This window comes from Pseudopipra pipra, chromosome 24 (assembly GCF_036250125.1).
Source record: "Pseudopipra pipra isolate bDixPip1 chromosome 24, bDixPip1.hap1, whole genome shotgun sequence".
NCBI lineage: Eukaryota > Metazoa > Chordata > Aves > Passeriformes > Pipridae > Pseudopipra > Pseudopipra pipra.
The window spans coordinates 1,550,626-1,578,085 of NC_087572.1; the positions used below are offsets into that span (position 1 = coordinate 1,550,626).

Consider the following 27,460-nt stretch of genomic DNA (forward strand, 5'->3'; position numbering starts at 1 on the left):
GGAGGGATCTGAATTAATTAATAAAGTTAATATTTTATGTGAATTCAAATGGGAGCAGGGTGGAACATGTTTTCCCCTCAGGTTTTAGGGGAGAGGGTGGAGTTGCTCGTGTTGGTGCACAGTCCATGACATTTCACTGGGTTGGATTTTGGACACAAAAACCTGAGTTAAGAAACGATGAGCTGGGTTTGGAACGTGCTTTGCTGTCTGTCTGCAGTGAGAGTGGCTCACCTGAGAGTGCTTTTAGTCTCTGGTTTTTCAGGAGCAAGGCCCAACAAGGCAAATAATAACAGGAGGTGTGAATTACCCAAAATCTCCAGAGCAGAAAATGCTGGGGGGTGTTTGGAGGGAGTGGATTCGATTTTTAAAGAAAAACTCGGTGTGCAAGATGTTCCTGGCTGGGTGATTTGTGCTTTGCCAAGAAGAGTTTAATTGTAATGAACATTCCAATTCACTTAACTGAGTATGAAATTCAGTTGGAAAACACCCCTGGCTCTGTGTGGAGACAGAGGGATGTGTTTGGAGTGGGGGGTCTGATGTCTTGGACGTGGGGAATGTGGGGAAGGGGATGACAAATGTCAGCCTGACTTCGAGTCTTTAGTTGATAGAATTACTCTGGTGTTAAGAATATGTAGGATTCCCATTTCTCTTTCCCAGGAATGCTCAGCTGCTTCCCTGGAGCAGTTTTTACCCGTTTCTAACACGCTGTGTGGGCTCTGGGAATGGTGCTGAGGCCGAGCAGGAGACAGCAGTGAACCCTCTGTCCCAGTCCTGCCTCTGCCCAGCTCATCCTCACCTGCCAGAGCAGCTCCAGAGCTGCCAGCTCAGCATCCTGGGAGTGCTGATCCCATCCTGGGGGGATCAACCCCAGCTCAGCATCCTGGGAGTGCTGATCCCATCCTGGGGGGATCAACCCCAGCTCAGCATCCTGGGAGTGCTGATCCCATCCTGGGGATCAACCCCAGAGCAGCTCCAGAGCTGCCAGCTCAGCATCCTGTGAGTGCTGATCCCATCCTGGGGGGTTGGCTCAGCATCCTGGGAGTGCTGATCCCACCCTGGGGATCAACCCAGCTCAGCATCCTGGGAGTGCTGATCCCATCCTGGGGATCAACCCCAGCTCAGCATCCTGGGAGTGCTGATCCCATCCTGGGGATCAACCCCAGAGCAGGGAGGCAGCTCAGCCCCAGAGCTGCCAAGCTGTCCTGGTGTAGATGGTGCCAGTGGCCCAGATTCTGTCCATCCCCACCCCCCTGGTGCCTCCAGCCCCCTCCCTGTGCCCCTGGATTGCCAGCCCTGATTACCCTCTATCTCCCACGGCCTCCTGCTCTCCCCCTGCTCCCACAGGGAATGTTCCAGCTGCAGGAGTGCTGATTCCAGGGAAGATGCCGCCAGGAAATGGTGCTTTTTTCTCTCAGCAGAAGGAGCCCAGAGTGTTATCTGCTCCTTTCCCCTGGTGGCTCTGATTTGCATGGTTGGCTGTGCCACTTCCACGAGGCTGCCTCCCAGAGAACTGGGCAGGTGGGACGGGCTGATAAAGGTCACTGAGGGTTGCTGGAGTTGCTCTGGCTCAAATACAAGAAATTTAGGAATGCCTGTGTCTCTTGGTGACAGCTCTGCCACGGAATCACAGAGTCATTAAGGTTGGAAAAGAAAAGATCTCTGGGATCTCATCGAGCCCAACCTCCAAGTCTGGGCTTTGCTCTCAGTTATTCCCTTTGCATCTGCCCCAAAATCCTGCCTGGCAGAGTCTCTTCTTAAAACCCTGCAGGTCTCACAGAGGATTTGGGTTTGGCTGGGTGGACACTGGGGTTGGGATCACCTGGCCAGGGTGAACCCTTGTGTTTTGTGGGTCTGAATGGAGGCAAAACTCAGTCACATCACAAGTGCTGGTGCTGTTTGAGGGGTAAAAAACCCACATAAAGATCTGGAATTTTGGGGGGAGGCGCTTCCTGTGTTCAGCTGTAGTCAAATGTGTTTATTTGGAATTGTGATCAAGTGCCTTGTGCTGTTCACCATCCCTGAAATTATTTGGACATCTCCCTTTAACCACTTTTAGAGGCAAAATAACACAGTTCTGGAGGCTGAGAGAGAAGAAATAGTTTTCAGTTTTAGGTTGTGTTTTGGAGGTTGTTTCTGTTCCTGTTTCTGTTCCTGCACACGGGGTGTAAATGGGGACACTCCAGTGGGAAAAAACATGGCATTTGTTCTTAAAAAACAGCACCAAAGTTGCTTTTGTGACCTTTGAGGTGCTTTTGTGACCTTTGAGGTGCTTTTGTGACCTCTGAGGGAGGCCCCCCCTGAACAGGCACTGCTGGGGGGGACTGGGAGGGGTGGGATGGAGGAGTGAAAGTTCTGTGCACCTTCAGATCGGTCAAAATCTGGTTTAAATGTACATTTGGGAGGGGTTGGAGCAGTTTTAGGTCTCAGCCAAGTGTGTGAAGTTCTGGGTCGTTGCAGCAAGGCTGCTTTGGCATCAGGTGGCGGGGGGTAGTTCATGTTTTATATTCCTAAATTCAGTAAAAACTTGTCCCTTAGGGGTGTTTCAGTGAACTTGGTTAACCTGGGGAGATATCAGAGAACCAAGGAAGGTTCTGAGTTCCTTTAAAACAGATTTTTAAGAGTGAATTCCTGTGGCAAACAAAAAGAACAATCAGGAACTGGCTGTCGTCGAATCCACGGTGGGAAAAGCTGTTGGAAAAAAATCAGAAGGAGAAGGAAGGGGTGGAAAACGAGTTCCATGGTTTGGGGGAGAGAAAATCCTGGGAGCTTATAATGTAGAAATGGAACAGTTCATCCCAGCTGGTGAGATCCATTGTTTTTCCAGTGACCTTGAAGGATTCCTGGGGGGGTGGAAGAGCCCAGCAGGGATCAGTCAGAGCTTGAGGAAGGTGAACACAGGGCTGACAGTTCTCAGCATGACAAATCTGCTTCCTAACCCCTGAGTTAGTTGTGTGTCTGAAACAAAAGGGAGAGAACAAAAGTTTCCTGTGAGTGACCATCTAATCCATCTTCTTTCCTTTCTCTTTCCTTCACACCAGCAAGGAGAATTCCCCGAGTTCCCATGATATGGAGATATCTTTCCTTTCCCCCTTGCTCAGCTTTTATCTTATCTGTTCTCTGCTTTATCTACACGTGTTCTGGAGGTGTTAATAAATCTCCAGCTAACAAGAGATTAACTGGTTTTAGCCTTCAGAAGTGTGACTGGCAGCTGCCAACCTGTTTTTGCTGGTCATCTGCAGCTCTGGGTCCCCCCAGGGCCCTGAGTTAGAGGTTATCAAATATGGGAATTAATAACTGGCTGTGAGAGTGCAGAGTGACCCACCCAGTGGGGTGGGAGGGGTTGTCTGGGGGGGTTTGTTGGCCACAGGAGGAAGGATTTGCTGTGGGCAGGGGGTTTGTTGTGCCAGAGGAGCACCCAGAGCTCGATGCAGGGTGTCTGTGTGTGTTCCAGGGGGGGATTCTTCGGGGGGGTTTTTTACCCTGGGCAAGGCACAGGAGGAAGATGAGAAGTCTCAGCACTTCCACGTGGCCTCGTGGTGTCCAGCCTTAGCCTGGAGGGTTGGTTTGGCTTGGTTTGTGCCCAGGGGTCACATTTGGGGGTGTGGGTGTGGGTAGAGACTGAAGACACCCCGTGGAAGTCGGTGCCACCCGAGGACTTTGCTGAGCTGACCTTTCATTCTCAGGAGCTGCTGCAAATGTGGGTGTTTGAAGGCAGAGGCTGCTGCTTTCCTTTGGCCTTTGGGGGACAGTCAGAGGTGGCAGCAGTCAGAGGGTTGTGCTGCTTTCACACTCCCCCCTCCCCACCTGACTGAGCTTAACATGAGCTCATGAACATGCAGAGGAGGGAGAACAGTCTCTGAGGAGCCTGGTTTCCATGAATCCATGTTTCTGCTCCCTCTGTGCCCTCAAACACCCAGAGGAGAGCACAGAGCACCAAGGTGGGGACACCAGGGTGGGAACACCAGAGTGGGAACAAAGGGGACAGCCCCATCCCTGCTCCAGCACAGGGTGGGAAGGGAGGGCAGGAGCTAAAAAAGGCCCTTTCAGAACTAAAGGGCACAACATGAGATGTCAGTGCTGAGGAGGAGGCCAGGGGCTGGGATGGTTTTGGCCCAGCAGCAGCAGTTGGGTGCAGACAAAAGCCCTGTCCCAACGATCCTCCCCTCCTTGCAGGAACACTCCCATCTCCCAGCTGCAGTCCCTGGCTACTCCAGGTGTAATTACCCACTGGATAATTACATATCTGATGGTCTTGGCTTTCTGTGTGTCCCCCCTGTGCAGTCTGTGCAGACACCCCACGTGCTTTCTCTCTCTCTCTCTCCCCTCCTCTGTCCCTGTTCTCCATCCCCTGCCAGGCTCCAGCTCTGGAGCCCACGTGTGTGTTGTGAGGAACGTGCTTTTGTCACTGCTCCATCCCCCAGCTGGCCCTGGCCTTGGGGGCACTGTGCTAATGCAGCCTGCTGGGAATTAGGGTTGGGCTCTCCCCTCGAATCCAGGGATAGGCAGAGGCAGGATGGAAATCGGGGGGTTTGAGATTCACACCAAGGAGTGGTGTGGTTTCCTCGGGTCCTCCCCTTGGTGCCAGCAAACTCTGCAGCTCCTGTGGCAAAATGCCCTCTTTGTGCCTCTGGGAGTTGCTGGAATTCCGGGTGGAACTGAGGATTTTGCCCCCACCCCTGGACGCTCGGTCGCGCCTGGGGCAGGGCTGGGAATGGGGAGGTGGAGAGTGGAGCTGGAAGGTTTCTCACTCCATGATTTCCATGGTTTCATGGAAACTCCATGGCTCTCATGGTCCTTGGCAGTTACTCTGAGGTCACTCCATAAGATTTCCCACGCTCAGACTTGAATGACTGGCTCTGAACCCCTCGACTGGCATTTCCCCCCCTCCCTTCTGCCTTTTGTTCTGTGCTCGGGTTTTTTACCCCCTGGTATCACACACCTGCCTTTCCATGGAGCTGTTTTCTCCCCCTGGCACCGCTGGCTCGGGTGTAGGATGTCACCTGGATGGGTCACAGGTGGCTCCTTTAAATGGGCTGGTTAATTGGGGATAATTTCACAGAATATGGGAAAAAAAAACCCCAAACCAACTCTTTTCAGAGGTACTTCTGTAATGGAAAAGAGGGAAAACCGTGTCCCTAGCTGTGGTTTCCTAGAAAACACTTTGCTGTATGAGCTGAGCTGAAATGATTCCAGGGTGTTTGTTTCCAAAGCTGGTTTTTTCCCCTCACAAAATGGAACACGTTCAGGTTTTTCCAGCTACCGGTTGCCATTTTTTCTCTCCACATCCACCAAAGACAGTTGATGAAAGAATGTTTCTTTTGCTATTCTGTCTCTGTATGTGCTGTTTTTTTGCTTTGTAGTAACTCAGGTTGGTGTGTCCCAGGGACATAATATGTGTCCAGACCCTGGGATTCCAGAGAGAGGCAAAAGAATAGGCAACGATTTTAGGTAAGAACCTTTTCCGTGTGGGGTTTTTTTTCTTTTGCATGCTGCCAAAGCTCCTGTTCTGTGCCATGTTTGTGCTCCTTGGCATTCTGGAGTCTGTTTTCTGAGACCATCTGCCCACCTCTAATGTGTCCTCTCTGAAAATCCCTGCCCACGTTAGGGAGGAGGAGAATAAATGTGGATAAATGTGTGTCCCACCTGAGCATCCGGGGTGATCCCTCTGAGTATTTATCCTCTGACAACCCAGGTGTTTAGCCAGGTTGTACAATCCATGTGTGTTGTCATCCCCCCCTCTGGTTAAGTGCAGGAAAACTGCCTTTAACAGCCAAAAAAAATCACTTTTCAAATCAGTTTATCCCCAGCATGGCCCTGCCCCGAGAGAGTTTGAGGTGACTGATGCAGTTCCTTGTCAGTGAGTGGCTGTGGGGCGAGTTAATTGGGTTTTTTTATAAAGTTTCAAACAATGCTGTTATTCCCTTCCAGTTGCAAATGTTCCTTTCCAGTGGGTAGGAGTGACCCAGCCTGTGGTCAGCAATGGGGAATGGACATTTCAGCTTATTTTGCTGCTGGTGGCTCTTTTGGTCACAAAAAGTGTCTTTTGGTTGAACCTGAGTTCTACCAAATTCTCCTGAAATCCAGCAAGTTGGGGAGGGTGGAGAAAAGGGAATTCCCAGTAGTCCCTAAATGCCCCAGGATAAAGTCTCCCAGTGGATTGTGTCTCCTGGGGGAATAAGGAGGGAATAAGGGGGAATAAGGCAGTGAAGGGGCTGGACCCAAACCCACAGAACCAAGAACAAACCTCTCAGCAGCAGATAAAGGACATTTTTTTCCCACTTTTTCACATGAGATGCTGAGCATGTCACCTCCTGGGGCTGTGTCTGTGCTCCCACAAGGGATGGAATTCCCAGGAAGGCTGGGATGTGCTGCTGGAGCTCAGCCCTCGGGGCTGTCCCTGCAGAATTCCCAGGAATGGGGTGGGGCAGAGGGGGCAGAGCTGGGCCAGGAGCTCTGGGAATTCATGTCCTGCTCCCCTTCCAGGTTGGGCTCCAGCATCCAGTTCTCCTGCAACGAGGGCTACGACCTGCAGGGCTCCAGGAGCATCACCTGCAAGAGGGTGAGCGACCTCATCGTGGCCTGGAGCGACCACAGGCCCGTCTGCAGAGGTGAGGGGGCACAGAACTTCCCGGGATTACTGGGATTGGTGGGAAAACCCCTCCCCTCAGGGTCCCCTGGGGGCATCACCCCAGGTTTGGAGTCCCTGGGTGAGGTTGTGGAAGCCCTGGATGGTTTGGGTTGGGTGGGACCTCAAAGGCCACCTCGTTCCAAGGGCAGGGACATTCCCACTGTCCCAGGTTGCTCCAGCCTGGCCCTGGACACTCCCAGGGATGGAGCAGCCACAGCTTCTCTGGGCAACCCATGCCAGGGTCTCCCCACCCTCCTTTCCCATTATCCAAGGGTCATCTCTCTATTCCAAGTATTTCCTTTTAGGGGACAAGGAGGAGAGGGGAGAAAGGGTGAAAGCCTGGAATAAAATCTGGAAAAGCAGAGATGGAGGGAGATGTTTTTTTTTTTGAACTGGAACTTGCTGCTCTTGGGCAGCCACGTGGGATTTTTGGGCTGTGGTTCCTCAGTAGCATCATCCCGATGGTCCTGTGCCATGAGCCATCCCCCAGTGGAGTTTCCTTTCAGTGGAGGAGTTTTCTTTCAATGGAAAACACACTGATGCCCATTTTGCCCTTGGCCATCTTGTTTTCATTCCCTCTCCAAAGGAGTTCCATGAATAATGTGATATTTGTAATGCTAATAATGAACAACTTGTAATATTTTTAATGAAATCCCTTTAAAGCTCTTAAAGTCATAAATAGGTATTTTTTTCAGTTCTTTTTTTTTTTTTCTTTAATTTCATCTGCAGATTTTTTTCAAGGCTTTGGAATCCCATCTAATTCTTGAAACAAGCCTGGAATAAATTGAATCAGTGTAAGAGGATATTTGGCATAAATATGTGACACTATAAAGGAAATTTATGGTGTCCTCTTGCAAGAGATAAGAAAGGATTTGCCTCTGTTATTGTGTCTCTTTGAATCAACTTAATTTTTTTAACTGCTAATTTTGTGTTGTGCTTTTTTTCCGTTTGAAAAGTTTTCCATTTGCTCTTTATTTCAGTTCCATTTTCCCTTTGGGTTTCTCTCCAGTTGGGAAATCCCAGTGAACAGGTTTTAACCCCCCCTGGGCTGGGAGAATTTCTGATCCCCAGGGATCAAACTCTGAGCCATTGATGGGAGACTTTTTTCAGCTCCCCCATCTACAGCAGGTTCCCTCTGGGGTCCTGGGAACACCAGTTTAAAAATGGGAATAATGGGATTTACCTTTGTTTTTTGTTGAGATCAGATGGGACAGCTCCAGGGTTAGGCAGGAGGGATGTGATTTAGCACCATGGAGAGATGCCCTCAGCTCCTTCCCGACCTGCTCTTGCTGTTCCACATGTTCCCCTGTGTCCCAGCCTGGCCAGGAGATGGTTTTCTGTGTTTTGCTGCAATTTGGAGTGGTGGGGGGAAAAAAAAAGCCCCGCAGATGCCACGTATGCAAATACTTCTCCTTTGAGATTTGAAACAAATTTGAATTTTGAGGCTCCGTCCCGAGAGCAGAGGCAGCTCCAGAGCCAGGATGCTGCTCTTCACATTTCCTGGTGAAATATTCCAGCTAAATATTGCATCAAAGGGATACCACAGGCCAAAATTTCCCTGTTTAAGCACTTTCCAGCTCCTCCTTTACCTGAGATGTTTTTAAGATGCAAAGCTGAGTTGCCATCTCAGTTCTGAGCCCACGGTCGTGTCTGAACGAAACCAGCCTGATAAATACTTAATAATTACATCATAAATTCTTGCCATGCAGTATTTTTTATTTTTTTCTTTTTTTTTGATCTGCAAGAAGAAAGGAAAGATGGCTTTTTTTTTCTGGGGGGGGACATGAGAAAGGAGCTGCATCTCAGCCAGAATCTTCCCCGTGGTCGGTTGCGAAACGGTTTTCGCCAGGGCTTTAGAAAGAAAAAAAAAAGATGAATAAAATAAGAATGATGAATAAAATGGTCTCCAATAAAGTTGGAGAGTGTGAATAAAGTAAGTCTTTATTCATGGTCTCCAGTAAAGTTGGAGAGTGGGTTGTTGTTGGTTGGTTGAACAAACCCTCCAACCGACAAATCCTCCATCTCTGCTGCACGAGGGGGGAAAAAGGGGAGTTTTGCCAACACAGGGTGGTGATTTTGGGGGTTTTAGCTGCCAGCCCAGAGCGCAGAGGTCTCACTGTGCTGTCTGTGTCCCCAGCCAGGATGTGTGACACCTACCTGAGGGGGCCCAGCGGGGTCATCACGTCCCCCAACTACCCGGTGCAGTACGACAACAACGCCTACTGCGTGTGGGTCATCACCGCCCTCAACCCCGCCAAGGTGGGTCCTGGGGGGCCTCCTGGGGGGCCTCACCAGGGGGAAAAGGCTCTGCTGCAGGCCCTGGACCTGCATTTCAGCCCCCAAAGGGCAGAGGGTGGGTGGGGAGGAGGAGGTGTGGGTTCATCTCCCACTGTTTGTGCAGTGTTGTTAATTTATGAGCAAGTCCTCTCTGGGGGTGATTCCAGGCTGGAGAGAGCCAGGTCTGACTGCCCTGGCCTGGGAAGGATCAATTCCTTCCCATTTTCCAATGGAATTGCAGTTGAGGGCACTGTTGGTGGCTCAGCTCTTTCCAGCCCTTCAGTCTCAGCCCGTGTCCCTCCTCCAGATCTGGGTGGGAGCACAAGAACGAAAATTACTTTGCTGTGTGGCTCAAAACACACTTCCCGAGGTGTTATTCCCTGTTATTCCCTGGATTTGCTCTCAGGAGGTGACAGGTCTCATTCCTCTCAGTCCCTGGGTTCCCACCAGCACCACCCCTGTTGGCTCCAGAGGGAATCCTGCAGCCCAGGGCTCTGAGCTCCCAGGGTTATTCCCAAAGGAGGGAATCCTGCAGCCCAGGGCTCTGAGCATCCCTGGTTATTCCCAAAGGAGGGAATCCTGCAGCCCAGGGCCTGAGCATCCCTGGTTATTCCCTCAGGGATGCCTTGGACCTGCTGCTGAGCCATCAGGGCGTTTCCCAGACGTGTTGCTACCCCAGGACCTTGTCTTTTTTCCTGGGAATTGTTGGGAATTGCTGGCAGTGCCCTGCTGTCACCTCCCCCCGGAGCTCGTGGCCGAAGAACCTGTTGAGTTCCCTCTCAGTTCAAGCCTTTAACAAGCCCAGATCCCTGGTGGATCCTGGTTTTTATGAGGAGCAACCCCCCCTCCAGTTGCCAGGGAGGTTGGAGCCCAGGCTGGCATTACCCAGGAGTGCAGGAATGACCCTGATTCTGGGAAAGGGGAGCGTGGGATCAGGATATTCTGCAGTGCTGGTTCATTAGCAGTGATTTAGTGGTTAATGAGCCCCAGGGGGTGGGATGTGCAGTGGAGGACAGGCCACAGCAGCTCTTCCTGCTCAGGTGTCAGCTGTGCCTCCATCCCATGGAGGCTCCTGGGTATCCATTCCCAGGTTATGGAATACCCACCAGCTTGGGCTGTGGAATGGGTGTTTTACTTTATATGGCATTTTTTTCTGTGTGTTTGACTTTAAAAATCAGCAACACCCAGTTCTTGTGTGCAGAAAACAGACCTCTGGGTTTGGAAAGAAGTCGTGGGGAGCTGGATGTGGATGTGGGATACACTTCCAGTTGGGATTCCTGTTACAGATTAGGAAGGAGGAGGTGGAAATCATCATCAAAATCCACCCATGGGCCATGTCCAGTGTTTCACTGACCCTTCAGTGGGTTGAATATTCAAGTCTAACCCTCAGCTCTGTTCCTTTGCTGTTGTGCCAGTCTTGGGCCCAAAGTTTTCCAGCTTTTCCATCAGCACTGTGGTGGGATGAGCTTCTCCTCTAAGCTCCCTGGGCAGATTGTCTCCTTTCTCAATGGAATTTCTCCTCAGGGAAAGCTCCTCTCCCCATGTTTGGTTTCTTCTTCAGCTTTTAACCCTGGGTAATAATGAACTGTTAATTAGGAAACAGAACCTGCAGGTCCTGATCCTTTCATAGAGGGGGATGAAATTGGGAAAATCCGTTTATTTTGGTACTTCCCGACCCAGAGCAGAGATTTAACAGCAGCAGAACTGCAGTTTGTGCTCCCTGGGCTGCACATCATAGATTTTAACAGTGAAATATGGCTGGATTGGTTAAACCAACAGCTTTTATGGGCTGTGTGAAGAGACTCCCTTTTCTGCAAAGTGATAACTAGTTAATTAATAATAGCAGTTTTAGAAAGGTTTATAAATTTATAAGCTTATAAATCTTCTGGTTTGTTTTTTTTTTTTCATCCTGGAAGTGGAATTTGCAGGTAGGGAAGAACCTCTCCATGCCTCTCAAGCAGGGAGGGGGAAGAAGGAAGGGGTTTGGGAAGGAAGGGGTTTGGGAAGGAAGGGGTTTGGGAAGGCCTTTAAGGGGATGATCCCAGTGTGGATCCCCCATTTCCCAGTGTGGCTAAGGGAGGGATTGGGGCTGAATTCACTGAAATGCCTGTCAAATACTTGGAATATGAGAAGCCTCATGTGGCTGAGCAGGATCCTGCTGAATTCAGTGTAATCTTTTTATTGACTCCAGTGCTCCTTGGATCAGGTCCTGCTACAAGGAGCTTTTAATGTGAGCCTGGAAAAGCAGGGGAGCTGAATTTGGAGCTCATTTGCAAGTCCTCTCTTCTATATTTGGAAAAGAACCCTCAGCCAGATTCCCTGAGCCCCAGAATCCCCTCCAAGTTTTGCTCAGAATCCTCCCCCAGCAGCTCTGAGGGCAGAGAGCTCCTCACTGACAACCTGCAATTATCCCCCAGCCAGAGGGTGACATCAAACCCATTTTGGGGGATATTTTCAGGCTATTGGGATTTTTTTGCTGGTCCTTGGTGCCATGGGAATGAGTTTCCACCACAGAGGGAAAAATAAATCACCGGGGAGCTGAGAAATGAATATGATAATTGGGGGATTTGCATAAAAACGATTTCTGGGCCTTTTTTTTTTTGCCATAATGGATGTTCCTGGTTGATGTTTCTCCCGGGGTTGTTCTCACCTGGGCTCTCATCAACCAAATAAATGAAGCTCTGTCCAAGCTTTTTTTGTGCTGGAGGGAGATGGGCCCCTCCAGGGGAGGATTCATCCCAAATTAAGAGAAATGCTGGAGCCTGGGGAGAAGGGGGAGATGAGTAACGTGCTTGTAAAGCATTTCAATGTAGCTGCAAGAGGTGTTTTATGGAGGGAATTATTGGGTTTTTTTCCCTCTGAATGTGACTGCACTTCAAATCACTTTGTGCCACAAAGCTTTAGGATCAGGTGTCACATTCCAGCCCTGTTTTCTTGGCTTTGCTAATTGCTTCCTGTCACTCCAGCAGCTTAAAAATGGAGCTTTTTGTGTCACCCCCGTGTGTTTGTGTGTGCTGGGAGGGCTCTTGTTGGTTTAATGAATCATTAAATAATTTTCAGCTTTCGGAGCCAAAAAAAAAAGACACAAAAAAAAAATAGGGAAACGGATAAATAAATATTGTATTCAGCATCCAGTTCCTGTGCCACGAGGTTACAGTCTTGAGTGTGCTAGAATGTAATTAGTTGTTTAATTAGGGTCAGGCTCCTCGGAATGCAGCTCACTTGAGTGGGTGATTGAACTAACGATGTGTGCAGCGTTACAGCTTTGTATTAATTACATTATTCCATCATTACAGGCTTTAATAACGACCTGCACAGGTTAATATTTGGGTGCTGCCACTCCAATTAATGGTTCCACAGTTGTCTGAAGGATCTCACACGAGAGCTCCTGTTTCACCATTCCAGGGCTTGGGGGAAAACTCTGATTTTTCAGGATGTCGTGGCTCAAACCCCTCGTTTCTGGGCATCTGAGAAATATTGTGTTTATGTGTAGGAGGGGGTGGCACAGGGCAGCTCAGCCTCAGCTGTAGAAACACCAGTATTTTTTTTTGCTTTTGGTTTGAACTTTGGGACTTTTATTATTGCACACGTGCTCAAGGGTTTGCAGGAGGTGCTGCTTTTTTAATAGGTAAGAAATGAGAGAGAGCAGGATTTTGGGTTCCCTGTGCCTTTGGTCCTGGCCCTAAGATGGGCCCTGAGATGCCCTGGGGTGGCATCAGGTGCCTGGGGGCCTTGGCACCAACGTGGCTCCTCCTCCTGAATTCCTTTTGATGATTCTGTCTTGTCTAAAATAGCCCAAGGGGGCCTGGACTCAAACTTGGTGATTTAATCTGTTAAAAGCAAGGAAATGCAGTGTGTTCACAGGCACCTGCACAAAGCTCTGATGATCCAAGTGCTTTCCTGGCTCAGGTCACTGAAAGAGCTCCAGGAACCCAAAGCTCCATTGATTGTTCTGGAAAACACTTCTGGAAATGAAGTTCTCTTCCTTTTCTGTTTGTTCAGCCTGGATTAAGGACCTTTGTCCCTTAAATCATGTTGTATTTGAAAACAAGAGGTTTCCAAAGCAGCTGAAAGGTTTTGGAACCAAAACCTCTTGGTGTCCATGGGGTTTGGGCTGGAAAAGTGGAGTGGGGGTGGAAATTTGGGTGGAACAGGAGGGAAAACACAGGACACAAAGAGCTGTGGACAGATGTGAGGATGATGATTGTGTTTGCAGACAGCCTGAGACAATTTCCCAGTGGTAATTCATATAAATCCTCTCTTGGTCTGACCAGAAACCAGGAGAATTTTGGGAGGAACTCAAAGCAAAAGAAAGACTCTCCACTTGCACCTGCACAGACAGGATTTCAGGGCTGGCAAGGAAAGGGCAGAGGTACCTGGTGAAAGAGAAAAGGAGCCTGCTGGAGTCCCAGCACACACATTTTTATGAATAAAGTCATCTGGGAAATGGATGGATAAGGCAGAGAAATCCCAGAGGGGATTTCAGGAGGAGCTCAGTCTGCCTGCAGGGAGGTGCTCCAGGGCTGGAAAGAGCCAGGACAGTCACCTTTGGGGATGTCCTGGGGATATTCTGGATGCTCTTGGAAGCTGCAGAGCCCAGCAGGTGGGCAGGCAGGGCAGGGGCTGCCTGGGGCTCCCGGGGTGGGGGGTCCCTGGTAACCTGCTGCCTCTTTGCCAGGTCATCAAACTCACCTTCGAGGAATTCGAGCTGGAGAGAGGATATGACACCCTGACAGTGGGGGATGGAGGCCAAGTGGGAGACCAGAAAACTGTGCTTTATGTGTAAGTAGCATTTCCTGAGGCCCCTGGGGGAGGGAGACCCAGCCCTGGGCTTTGCCTGAGGGGTTGGGATGGGGGAGCCCCCCCTGCTCCCTGTCCCTGGGGAGGGGGAATTATGTGCTGCTTGTTGTTTTTGGGGGCTGTTCTGGTGTGTTCTTCCCTCTGCACCTCATTTCTCCTGAGCTGCCTTTGTGGAGCCCTCAGGGAGGGGCTGAGGGAAGAGGATAAAAGCTGGGATATGAGAGGATCTGCAGCTCAGGCAGGGTCCAAGGGCTGTTTGCTCTCTCTCTCTCTCTCCTGGGCTGTCCTTCTGTGCCATCCTGGTTACCTGTGCAAGGTGTAAATCCATTACCTCTGGGTGAGACACCCCAGGGTGCATTGGGGTAAATGATGCCCCCTCAAGTCTGGGATTTGTCCCCCACAATTTGCATCCTTTAGGCTGCACATGTGATGTTCTGTGGGGGTTTCTTCAGCACTGGAGACACAGAGATGGTCCTGCTTTCCTTCCAGGCCTCTCCAAAACTCCTCCAGCCAAGCTGTTGTGCTCTTGCCAACTGTTGGGAGGGTGTTATATTGTGGGGGTTTTTTTCATTCTTCCTCTTCTCTTGTTTTTCCCACACAGATCAGCCTCCCACTCCATCTCCACTCACATTCCTGTTTCTTTGTCTTGCCCAAACCTTTGTTTCCCTGAGGTTCTTTCTTCCCAGCCCATGAGCCTTTGGTCAGGAGCTCCAGGAATGGGCAGGCTGATTATTGCCCAAGTGTTTGTAATTGAAGTGTTCCAGAACATTTCACAGCTGGTTGGTCAAAATGTGCAAATCACTGCCAGGGGAGCAGTTTGTAAGAACCTGCTGAAATGATTCCTCCTTCCTCCCCTTTGGCCTTGCCTGAAGCCCAAGGAAGATTTTCCTGGGTTTGGTTGTCGTCATTCCATGTTTTTCTCACTCTGCATTAGCCCCCCAACCCCTGGCTAATGCAAATGTGGAATATCTGGGACTGGGAAAGCTGCAGTGTCTGGAATCTTTTCCCAGTGCAGGAGAACTTTCAAGCAAATTCCTGATGCTGATCCCAACAGGGAAGTTTCTTTATTTATTTATTTATCATCTGCAAGGATAAGTTGAAAGGTAATTAAATATGAGAGAGGTGTGAAGAGCACAGAAATCTTCCAGCTGTAATTGGTGTGCACTTCTCCCACTGTCACCTGGATCCAGGTAGATCCACTGGGCACGAGCTGTGGGGTTTTTTGAGGAATCAAAACACAGAAACCTGATCCTGTCAAAGACAGGAGATCCAATTTTCTTGCTGCTCTTCCTTTCTTCTTGGCTGTTGGAAGAGGAGCTCAGTTCCTGCTGCCTTTCAGATGAAGGAACCCTCTGGAATCAGCTTGCACAGCACAGCCACCATCCCAAAAGGGAGCCAGGAAGGACCATTTGTCTCCAGCCTCTCCCTCATCCCTGGAAAATGCATCTCAGGGAACAGAACAGATTGTTAGGCTGAGCTTTTCTGACTTGCAGAGAGGATTTTATTCCCTAAAGCAACAAGCACCCAAATCAATCACTGGGCTTGTTAAAGTGGAATAGCAAAGAATGAGGGAAGCTTTGAAGCCCCCTTTTTTTTCCTGAAGGTTTTTCTCTTGCTGTGCTCCTCATTCCTGCCTCTCTGCTGCTTCAGTACCTGGAGAACCAACAATCACACCCCTGCACTCTGCAGCAAACTCTTGGGGTGCAGAACAGGCATTAAAACAAGATCAGTTCCTCATTTCCCAGCGCCCTGGGATCAGGAAAATTCCTGGTGCAGGTGCAAAAGGTGGGGGCAGAGCTGGGAGGGCTCTGATGGGCTTGGGAGAGGTGGTTGTGATTCCAGGGAAAAGCACCCTCTGGATCCCATGGCCAGGGGCAGGTCTGACCCTGGTGGGGCTGGGGAGGGGCTCTGGGATGGGGAGGAGAGTTCTGTGCCTGGCCAGGCAGGTCCTGCTCACCTGAGATACCTGAACTGGAGAGAACCTTCCACTCCCAGGGAGCTGCTGGGAATGTCCTGGAAGCTGAGGAAGCAGCTCAACCCTTGGAGCAGCCACAGCATCCCAGGCTGGTTTGGGTGGGAAGGGATCTTAAAGCTCACCCAGTGCCAGCTTCTCTGGGCAACCTGTGCCAGGGCCTCCCCACCCTGTCCCATCCAGCCCCTGCACAGCTGCAGGAATTCAGATTTAAGCAAACACTGCAGAATAAAAAAAATCCCCAAACCCTCCTCTCTCCCCTTGCAGGAGCTGTACTTTAATTTCTAAATTCCTCCCAGATAATACCTGAGCAGAAACAGTGCAATAACAACATTAAACACTGCCACTGAGACAGGCAACACAACAATCCTGCTGCTGGAATAATGAGCCTTCCCACACACTGCTCCTGGGTTTGCAGGGAAGGGAAGGGAGCTGCAGCCCTGGAAGATGCTCCTGGGGGTGGGGGATAAAGCTCCAAAACTCTGTTGAACCACAACGAGGGGATTAATCCCGGGGCTGAACGAGCCTCATTAACAGGGATGGATTGGTGACATCTCCCTAAATCCCCTCAGCTCCCCTGGGAGGATCCTGGAGGGAAGGAAACCTCCTGATCCCTGGGATTAGCAGCACTTCTCCAGGGCTCACAGGGTGCTCAGCACATTTGAGGCTCCTGCCTTGGCTTCCAGGTGGTTTTTTTTGTTGCTTTTTTGGTTTTGTTTTGTTTTTTTTTTTTTTTGTTTGTTTGTTTTGATTGATTTTGTTCATTTGTTTCTTTGGGGCTTTTTTTGTTCGGTTTGGGATTTGTTGTTGTTTTGCTTTTGTTTTATTATTTTTGTTGGGGGTTTTTTGTTTGTTTTTATTTTATTATTGTTATTTTGTTGTTGTTTGGGGTTTTTTTTGTTTTGTGGGGGTTTTTTGTCTTTTTTTTTTTTTTTTTCTAGAACCTTTTAGAAACTTTTCTCTCAGGGTGGAAGCTTTGCAGAGAACATGTGGGGAAACCAATTTTTCCTAATGCTAAAAAAGGCTGTCAAGGCAGTTCAGGGGGTTCACTCACCAGTTTTTGGGTTCTGGGAATTTTATTTGTTTGGTTGGGCGAGAAAGAAAATGATTCCTTTTGTTGCTGGATAATATATTGCGCTAATGGCACCAAATTGTAATTATTATGGTGGTGAGGATGATAATTTGCAGGCCCTCAAGCTGTGGTAAAAGCCTCCCAGTGCAGGTAGAATGCAGAACAGACAAGGAAACATTTTCCAGACAGCCTGGAAAATGCAGCAGGTTTTTGGGCAGTGTCCTGGTTTGGGTGATTCTTGGTTTGGCTGTTTTCTGGTCCTACAGAGGCATCTCTGCCCTTTGTTCTGTTGGCTCTGGGGGGCAAACAGGCTGATTTGTCCTGCTTTCCCTTTGCAGCCTGACGGGCAGCACCGTCCCCGACCTCATCGTCAGCACCCACCACCAGATGTGGCTCCTCTTCCAGACAGACAGTGTCAGCAACCTGCTGGGCTTCAAAGCAACCTATGAAGGTAACCCAGGCCCCTCTCTCAGAATCCCTCTGCTTTCAAAGGATCAGGGATGGGATGAGGGCAGAAAAAGGAGGAAGAAGCTTCTCTATTTATATATGGAAGCTCTGTAGATTTTTTTTCCCCTTTGCTCCTCTAAGAACAGCTTTGTTGGGTTCTTTTCCATCAGGGCTGGCTGGGTGGGGACTGTCTGGTTGCCACTTCATCTGCTTTGTTGGAAAGGAGCTGGTGAGGCTCAGCTGATGGTGACAGATTGTGTCTGGGGGAGGAGATGAGGAGATGGAGTAATCAATGGTTCCAGTGGATCAGGGGTGTCAGCTGCTTTACACTCGGGTAGTCTGCAGTGTTACAAATGAAATGAAAGTTAATACAGGGATTTTTCAAAGGAATGCATCAGGATGTGACTGCTGAGCTCTGGCACCAACTTGTGTGTTTGCTGTTTGTCACAGGTGTGAGAAAGTGGGATGGAAAAGTGTCTCTGTCAGCTCCAGGAATATTTCAGCCTGGCTCTTCCCAGGGCCCTCATTCATTTTTCAGAGGGTTTCTCTTGGATTTGCCGTGTTTCAGGGAATTGTCACCTTGTGTTTGGGGCCCAGGGTGGTGCTGCTGGATGTGAGGGAACAGAATTAGGGGCCTGAGGGACCTGAGCCACCAGAAAACTGAGCTGGCCCCAGTGCCAGCAAGTCCAGGGAGGCTGGGCAGGACCTCAGGGGGAATTAGGGTGATGCTGGAATATTTACAGGATGGCAGGGCCCAGGTCAGCAGGAAAAGTCCTGGAGGAACATAAACGAGGGAATGGAGGGAAGGAAAAGGCAGATCCTGATTTTCCAGGGAGCATCTTCACGGTGCCATTTCGGTGCCAGCAGCTGGGGCTGCCCAGCCTGGTGGCTCCGGGCTCTGATCCTGCCCACCTTGGTGTGCAGCTGGTTTTTGGCAGCCTGGCAGAGCTGCTGCCCCCAGACCTGCCCTTGGAGGGGGCACTGCTGGGAGTGATCCCTGCTCCCAGACCTGCCTGCTTTGTTGATCCCATCCCCAGGGCACTGTGACATATTCCCCGTGTCTCCTGATAAATCTGGTGTTGCAGAGCCCATGATGGAGGGACTTCTCACCCTGTTGTTCATCTTGGGTGAACTCTGGGGCCACAAGGAGCCCGAGTTTTCCCTCCTCTGCCTTGTTTTGATGTCATTGGTACCTTGATCTATGGCCAGGCCGAGCTGCTCTCCCTCCCTGTGACCTCCCCAGTCCATCATCAGTTGAGTCCTGGACTCCTGTGGAGCTCCCAGTGCCAAATGTGCTTCTCCCTTTCCTCCTCAGCAGCTTTACCTGCTTATTTTCACCGAATTCCAGAATCACTGAGGTTGGAAAAGACCCCCAAGATCATCAAATCCCCCCTGTGCCCCATCCCCACCTTGTCCCCCAGCCCAGAGCACTCAGTGCCACATCCAGTCCTTCCTTGGACATCTCCAGGGTGGGCACTCCAAACCTCCCTGGGCAGCCCCTGCTAAGGCCTGAACACCCTTTCCAGGGAAAAACTCCTCCTGATGTCCAACCTGACCCTCCCCTGGCACAGCCTGAGGCCGTTCCCTCTCCTCCTGTCCCTTCTTCCCTGGGAGCAGAGCCCGACCCCCCCCCCGGCTCCCCCCTCCTGTCAGGGGGTTGCAGAGCCAGAAGGTCCCCCCTGAGCCTCCTTTGCTCCAGGCTGAGCCCCCCCAGCTCCCTCAGCTGCTCCTGGTGGCATTTACAGTAACTTCTGTGGTTCTGTGAAATCTTTTCCCGTTTTTTTTTTGGCACCTTTGCCATTTTCCCAGCACTTCCCTGACCCTTCTGGGTGGATTTGGGCAGGAACAAACACACACAGGGGTTAAACTGCCCCCCCTCCACCAGCCAGGGCCATAAAACTCTCACAGTTTTTGCAAGAGCTTCGAGTTCCAAAGGAAGAGGCACCTGAGTGAGAGGCAACTGCCAATTGCCAAATGCTTTGTGAAGTTATGTCCAACTTCTTAACAAGTTTCAATAGCAGTTTTATGGCCCCACTTCCTCCTATTTGTGAGCAGAAAATTGCAGCTGATGGAGCTGTGTGAAGTCAGGCCCCAAAAATCTGCCTGGGAGAAGGGCAGGGATTGCTTGGAGGGTGTGTTTAAATAACCACCCATCCTCAAAGGTGGAAGTTTCAGTGTTCATTGGGAGGGGAATGTGATCCCAGAGCCTGTTGCTGTGCTGGAACACTCACCCCCAGGAGGTTTATCCATGCACAGCTCCAAGGACCTGTTGGAAAAATGTGCTGAAGAGAGGGGGAAAAAAAAAAAGAAAAAAAAGAAAATAGGGAAATGGATAAATAGATATTGTATTCAGCATCCAGTTCCTGTGCCAGCAGGTTTTTACTGATGGGTTCTGAGGAAGGGAGGGAACCAGCCAGGTCCTTTTTCTTCACTGGTGAGTAAAGAGAAAGCCCATTTGCAGCAGGGAGAGTGTGGAGAACACCAGGGATGTGGATTGGGGTTTTCCAGATCTGCACGTGAAGATGGGATGAGTTCAACAGAACTGTTAAAACTAAAAAGAGCACAACAGGACAACCCCAAATTTTAATGCAGTGATATATTTTGTAGTTTATGGTTTTTAATATGAAGGAAGAATTTAAAATGAAAGCTAGAATTATAGACACACACACACTAATGTAATTTGGGTTTCTGCTGGAATTGGGTTAGTTTGGGTAGAGCTGAGTAAAGTCTGTGCTCCTGAACCACCAGGGGATGATTAAACAATATTTACTGTGTGGAAATGCTGAGTAAGTGTTTGGCTCTGGCTTGCTCAGCTCCACGCTGGAGTTCAGCCCCGTGGTGCTAAGAGGCTTAGGAGCTCTGCAGGGCTGGAGTTTGGAGATTTCCTCTCCTCAACTTCCTGGCTTTAATCAAATTGCTGCAGCCCCAACCTGCTCAGAGGAGCTGCTGCTTTGTGCAGCCCTTTTTTACATTTATTTTAGGCCTAAATAGAGTCGTGTGTTGAGATTTTTTTTTGGTTCAGCATCACCTGAGCCTCACTATTGTGGCTGGGGGGGGGGTGAAGGATTTCTGTCTTTGCCATTAAATGTATTGACTCGTGTCCTGAAGCTGAAATAGTGCTGAGCCAACACCAGGGAGGCTTTTTAGCTGATGATGTTCTGCCCTGAGCTGCTCTCAGGGTCGGGGAACTTGGATTTCAGTCTGGTCTGAGCCTCCTGGCAGCGGTTTGATGGGAGGCCCTGGGGCTCTGGGAGCCAGCTGCATTCAGCTGCTGCATTTGCTCTGCAGTGCTGCTGGGAGATGTGGCAAAAAGATCCTTTTCAGTTCGTCCCCTCCTCGTTGGGTTTCCTCTCTAGACCCCTTTTTTCCTCATTCATACAGTGGTTTGGGTTGGAAGGGACATTCAAACTCCTCTCATTCCAAACCCCTTCCATGGGCAGGGACACCTTCCCCTCCAAGGTGGTTTCAGAGCTGGGTGGTCCTTCTGCTTGGAACTGGATGGTCCCTTTTTTTGTCCCTGTTGTGGTTTGAGACCCCCCAAAAAAATCCAATTTTCAAGCCCCCCACAATTTGTTTCAGCGAGAGAGTTTTCAGGCAAAACACATCTACCAGCACAGGGAAATTATATCCAAATTTATTACTGACCCAATAAATATTATAATACATTGTAATGCTCCCTGACACCATTAACTCCAATGAGTTTAAACCAAGTTGTTCCAATTTTCAAGCCCCCCACAACTTGTCTCAGTGTGAGAGGGTTTTCAGACAAAACACCTCCACTAGCAGGGTGAAATTATATCCAAATTTATTACTGACCCAACAAATATTCTAATACATTATAAACAACAATTCTAACTGTCTCTCCTATGGTAAAGCAATCTATTTACATTAGATCAAACCCCTCCTTTCCCTTGGAATCCCAAAGAACGAGGCCATAAGAACACCCTGGGCCTGGTTCCTTCCAGTTCCTCCCTGGCACCACTAACTCCAGTGAGTTTACACTGAATTATTCCAAGTACAAAACTCCAAATTTGAAGTGTTTTCTTGGCTCTGTTGTGTCTGGGGGTGACATTTGTGTGATTTCCTCAGGCCTGGCCCCCAAAGTGCTCCCAAATCCTTCATCCCGGGGCCGTTTCTTCCAGAAGCTGGAAGAGTTTTGCTTCCTTGCAGCTCCAACTGCCTCCTTTTCCTCCCCAGCTGAGTCAGGCAGGAGCAGAAAATTCCCACAGAACTCCAGGAAAAAGAGTGGCCTGGATTTCAGGTGCCTGCAGGGTTTGTGCTGGAGGAGCAGGGAGGGTTTTGCTCTCATTTAGTCCCTGGTTCCCTCCTCTGCTCAGGGCCCCATTTCCCCACCAGGAGACAAACAGCATAAAGAGCTGCTGCAGAATTCCTGGGGAAACATTTGCTGGGGAGAAAAAAAAAAAAAAATGCTGTTTTGTCAAAATTTTGTCTGTCTTAATAATATTTGATGGAGAAGTTTTGAAAGATTCATGTCGACTTGTTTCGTTTCAGTAATGTCAAAACATTTGATTTGGATGTTCTTGTTTAGTTTTGACTTTTATTATTCTAATGTGGAAGTGATTTGTGCTTTAAACATTCATCAGGAGAAATGGTTCAACCTCATTGAAGTAACATGTTTTGATATTTCCAAATCACTCCCTTTTTTTTTTCTTTTTTTTTTCTCTTTTTTTTCTTTTTTTTTTTCTCTCTTTTTTCTTTTTTTTTTTTTTGGGAACTTCTACCCTGCTAAATATTTCATAGATTTTACTACCTCTGAAAAAAAAGAAATGCAGGAACCAGGGGGATTTTTTTTTTCTCTCAGGTCAGAAAATGGAATTGCTGAATAAATTCCGTTTTCCTGCCCTCTGTAAGGTATCAAAAGGTGTGAGCTGCTAACAAGAAGGGGGGAAATGTGCTCTGATTCTTCATTTCTGTCCATCCTTAACCCCCTGGTTTCACATTTCATTTTCTCTGAGCTCAGTTCGTGCAGAGGGGCAGAAAAGGGTGACACAGGCAAGGGGGTGAGGGGGGGAAACACTGAATTTTGTGCCCCCAGAGCAGCTGTGCTGCCTCACTTCTCCCTCAGCAGAGGGTCCAAAGGCTCTGATTTTACTTTGCTGCATTTTTCCTGAGTCCCTGCCACCCCAAGCATGTCCTTTTTTGTTTTACAAAAGCACTGAACACCCAGAGGTCCCTTTGGCTCCTGCTGGAGCTGGAGCTGCCCCAAAATTCCAGCAGGGAATTCCTGTGTCCAGCATCCCATGGGCAGTGTTGCCTGTAGGAGCTGAGAAAAAAACCAACCAACCCCAAAGCAATTTAATGGAGGGTGAGATAAGAAAAGGGTTTAATTTGTGCCTGGGCATGAGATTACAATTTCTAATATTGCTTGTCCAATCCCAAGTGTTTCCACCCCCTGGTCCACCTCCCTCCCACCCCCTTGGAATTGGGGCTGGGGGGCTTTTCTTCATCATCTTCATCTTCTTCAGAGCACAGAAGGGTCCAGGGGCACCCAGTTCTTGACTGTCCTTTAGTGGTTCAGGCCAGGATTAGATGTCCTCAAATAGAAGAGGCCCTGCCTTGACCAGAGACTCTAAACATTTTCTCCTGGAATTCAGGGGATATTGATTTGGGAGCATGGAATGGGGTATGGAGGGGTTGAGGAGTGTGTAAACTACTGGAGTAAAGGGTAAAGGAATGAGGGCTGCTGCTTCTAAAATCTACTTTTGCTACTTAACTACTTATAAAGCTTATAAAAATTAGGAAAAAAACCCCAAAAAACTAGAAGAATCTTAAGGCATCAGCAGGAGCACCTTCCCCCAGCCCAGGTTGCCCCAAGACTCCAAGGTGTGGGAAGGGAAGGAATAACAAAAGTGGATTTTTGAGGCGTTTGACTCACAGCAGTCTCAGTTTGCTGCATCTCTGTCAGACACAACGATAAATGTTTAAAATCACCTTATTCCCATTCCATCTCGTTACTGCTTCGTGAGTTTTAAAGCTGAATTTTCATTTCGTGGTAGGTGCCATTGCATTATTTTTTTTTTTGGAGAGGAATTGTGGTGGTTTGAGACCCCCAAAAACCCAATTTCCCAGTCCAAGCCCCCCCTCCCACAACTCACCCCAGTGTGAGAGGGGCTTGTCCAGACACAACACAAGACTCAGTATGGGGGGAAGGGAATTATATTACACTTATTACACAAATAAATATTATAATGCATTATAGACACAATTCTAACTATCCTGTGGTAAAGCAATATTTGCATTGGATCAAATCTCCTTTCCCTCCAATAAAAGTTCAGAAGGGAAGAGGGAAAGATCCTTTCCACTTTCAGAGCAGCAGTGTCTCTCCTCTTCCATGCAGCAGCTGTAGCTGGAGTTGTTGTAGCTGGAATCTCTCTCCATCCCAGGAATGTGCAGCTCAGTCCTGCTGGAACATCCCAGCTGGTTTATTTTTCATCCCCTCCCGTGCCAGTGCCAAACCTTAAAAACACTGGGATTTTCAAAGTCTGCAGGAAGAGACATAAATCCTGACAAAGTGCTTTTCGCTGAGAAGCCTATTTTCCACGAGAAGCTTTAATATTAATTTATGTTAAATTGTTTTTGGGGGATGCTTCATTACCTGGCAGTGACTTTTCAGTTGAAGATGCAGAGAGCAGGAGCCGACGAGCCTTGGGTGACTCGTGCTCTCTAAAATACACCTGGAGCCCGAGTTGCCTTGGAGTCAGAATAACAATGAGCTGCTTGTTGTTACTCAAAGCAAATTGGAATATTAGATGGAGCCGTGCAGACCTCGGGTCCCACCGTTCCCCTCCGCCAAGGGAAAAAAATGTCATAAAAAGAGATTTCCAATTTGGCGCAAGAAATTGGAAGCGGGGAGGGAGAGACAGCGAGGCTGATGGGAGATGATGGGGATAAAACCTCAGCACGGGCAGGGGGAGACGAGTGGGAAGCAGATAAATAATGTGGGAACACTGAGGAGGCTGGGAAGGAATGAAGTGTTGGAGTTAATAGTGATCCAGAGCAGGGGGCCCTTTGGAAATGGGATTGTACAGGGGAGGAGATAACGGGAAATTGTGTCTGGGGTTTCCTGGCTGGCACGAAGCCCACGGGATTAGCTGGGGCTGGGCAGGGAGGGGAGGAGAGGTGACAATCCAGCAAACTTCCCTGTGTCCTCCAGGCCAGGGGAGCTGGTCCTGGTGAAGGGGTCAAGGTCTGTTGGCTTCAATGTCCTGGAAGCAGATGCAGAGCAGGGAATACTTGGAATTGCTGTATTTTTCATTTAGTTGGGATCATCATCGAGCACAAGTGCTGTGAGGAGAGGCTGAGGGAGCTGGGGCTGTTCAGCCTGGAGAAGAGGAGGTTCAGGGGAGACCTCCTCACTCTCTGCAACTCCCTGACAGGAGGGGGGAGTCGGGGGGGGTTGGTCTCTTTTCCCAGGCAACCATCAGCAAGACAAGAGGGCTGGGTCTTCAGCTGTGCCAGGGGAGGTTTAGGTTGGATATTAGGAAGAATTTCTTTGCAGAGAGGGTGCTCAGCCATTGGAATGGGCTGCCCAGGGAAGTGGGGGATTCTCCATCCCTGGAGGTGTTGAAGGTGAGACTGGATGTGGCATCAGTGCCATGGGCTGGGAACCACAGCGGGGTTGGATCAAGGGTTGGACTTGATGATCTCGGAGGTCCCTTCCAACCCAGCTGATTCTATGATTCTATGATTCTGTGATCATGGAATCACAGCCTGGTTTGGGTTGGAAAGGACCTTAAAGCCCATCCCATCCCATCCCACCCCCTGCCACGGGCAGGGATACCTTCCACTAGCCCAGCTTGCTCCAAGCTGGCCTTGGGCACTTCCAGGGATGGGGCAGCCACAGCTTCTCTGGGCAACCTGTGCCAGGGCCTCCCCACCCTCCCAGGGAAGTGTTTCTTCCCAACACTCAACCTAAACCTCCCCTCGTTCTCCCCAGAGCCGTCGCTCCGAGGCTGAGGGAGCAGCTGGGAGGTGGTGCCAGGGCTCCATCTCCTCAGGGATGCTGTGTCCTTGTGGAGCAGTGAGGAGCAGCTCCCAGGGGGTGCCCAGCAGGCTCTGCCCCAGCTCCTTCCCCCCCCCAACCCCGTGTTCTGTCTTGCAGAGATCGACCAGGGCAGCTGTGGCGATCCCGGCATCCCGGCCTACGGACGCAGAGAGGGCTCCACCTTCCGCCACGGGGACAGCCTGACCTTCGAGTGCCAGCCTGCCTTCGAGCTGAAGGGCCAGAGAACCATTACCTGCCAAAAGAGCAGCCAGTGGTCTGCTCAGAAACCTGTGTGTGTGTGTAAGTCAGGGAGGAGGCGGCTCCGGAGCATCGCCCGGGTGTGAGCTGGTGCTGGGGACAGGGGGGTGCTCTGGGCTCTCTGCCGGGGGCACAGCTGGCACCAAGGGGCACCTTCACCCAGCTGAAGCCTTGGGGAGAGCCTGGTTGGGCTCTTTCCTGGGCAGAGGAGGGATGAGGAGCACGGAGCAGTGGCTGGGGGGAGATCCAGGCTGTGCTGGGACCGTGTGCTCTCCCTGCCCTGCCTCGGGTCCCTTCCAGGTCCCTTCCAGGTCCCTTCCCTTCTCCAGCTGGAGATTTGGGCTGTCCTGGAACCAGGTGCTCTCCCTGCTCTGCCTCGGGTCCCTTCCAGGTCCCTTCCCTTCTCCAGCTGGAGATGTGGGCTGTGCTGGGACTGTGTGCTCTCCCTGCCCTGTCTCAGGTCCCTTCCCTTCTCCAGCTGGAGATTTGGGCTGTCCTAGAGCCATGTGTTCCCCCTGCTCTGCCTTGGGTCCCTTCCAGAGAGAAATCTGGGCTTTGGTGCCCGAGGCAGGACACACAGACACAACCAAAACCATAATTTAAACCCCAACTCTGGTTTTGCCACTGAGTTTTCCTTCCTTGTCTGACTGCACCCAGGCTCCCACTGCTGGCCCTGGGGCTGGGATTTGTTGCCTGAGCTCTCAGCAGAGCTGGGATGTTTTGCTCTCCACAGTGACTCAGGGGGTAACATTTTGGGATGTAAATGGGAGTTGCTGCACAGTCCCTGGTGGGTTTTAATGGTCCCACTGTCCTTTGAAGATGTGTTGGGCAATCTGCTTTATTGCCCTGACAGAACCTTCACACACACACACAGTGTGGGGTTTGGACACTGCCAAAACTCACTGAAGTGTCTTTGTTTTCCCCAGTTGGTCACAAGCAAAGCCTTCCTTTTGTCTCATCTCTAATTAGGGGAATATGTTCCAATCTGTGCCTTTGAGCAGGTTTTCTGTGGTGCAGGGGAGGGAGAGTGAGCTGAGCAAAAAAAAACAGGAGAGGAAAATGCAGCTGGGGAAAAGGGAGAGAGAGAGAAAGCAGAAATGTTGCTTTTTAGCAGTGTGAAAGGTAAATAAATCTGTTTACTGTGCAGGTAAATAGATGTGCTGGGATAGAGCCCAGGGAAAATGCTCCTTTGGAGCGTGGCAGGAGCAGAGATGACAGAGCTGGGGGAGCAAACCTGGCTCCTGCAGAGCTCAACTGAGGGCTTGGGGAGCTGGGGGAGAATGGGAGGTCGTGGAAAAAAGGGGAAAGCTGGCTCCAAGGAAGTACCTTTCTTTTCAAACACTAATTTAAACGTCTGCTTGGGCAAAGGAAGCAATTCCTGTGTGAGTTCTGCCTTTTCCAGGTGCTGTTTGGTTTGCTCTGTAAGCAAATCAGGCTGAAGATGCTGGGGAGGAAATCAGAGTTTTTCTTAGTTAACTGTGAAGTGGGAAGGGTCAGACTGTTCCTGTGCTCAGATCAGGAGTCACTGGTTTTTCCTTTTCATTTCCTGGACTTTCAGGTGACTTTGAACAGCTCATGGTTTGGTTGAGGCTCGTGCTGATAGTTTGTAGTGGGAATAAACCTGTAGTTTGTGCTCAAGATGAAACAATTGGGTTATGTTAGTACAGAAGGGAGACTCTCCAGTAAAATAGGATTATTTTTGTCAGGAGATACTGATCAGGGGCATCAAATCAACCCCCATGCAAAGCATGAATGTTTCAGTTCAGATAATTCCAGTGTGGTCTGTTCTCTGTGGCTCTCCAGCTCTGGATATTTGTAAATCAGGGACCCCCAGAAGGTGCAGTGCTGGGTGGGGGGTGTCTGTGCTGAGCCTGGGGGGGACTCTGGGCAGTGCCTGGCTCTTTGCTCCTGGGTGGGATGTGGCTGATGGCTGGACACTCCAAATCTGGACATTCCAAACCTGGACACTCCAAACCTGGACACTCCAAACCTGGACATTCC

The 27,460-nt window shown here is 49.8% G+C and overlaps 1 protein-coding gene across 3 annotated transcripts in view; it reads left to right on the forward strand.

Annotated features, from left to right (window-relative positions):
- Window positions 1-27,460, forward strand: part of CSMD2 (CUB and Sushi multiple domains 2) — a 284,784-nt gene that overhangs the window by 110,424 nt on the left and 146,900 nt on the right. For 2 of the 3 annotated variants that reach the window (XR_010425057.1, XM_064635158.1), the window contains exons 9-14: window positions 5,361-5,448; window positions 6,484-6,608; window positions 8,766-8,887; window positions 13,584-13,687; window positions 17,088-17,200; window positions 25,319-25,501. The exons of the other annotated variant lie outside the window; for it this stretch is intronic. Coding sequence is in view for 1 of the 2 variants with exons in the window: in XM_064635158.1 (XP_064491228.1) it covers window positions 5,361-5,448; window positions 6,484-6,608; window positions 8,766-8,887; window positions 13,584-13,687; window positions 17,088-17,200; window positions 25,319-25,501 (735 nt within the window). In the remaining variant the exon portion in view is untranslated. The remainder of the gene's footprint in view (window positions 1-5,360; window positions 5,449-6,483; window positions 6,609-8,765; window positions 8,888-13,583; window positions 13,688-17,087; window positions 17,201-25,318; window positions 25,502-27,460) is intronic. 3 annotated transcript variants of the gene reach the window in all.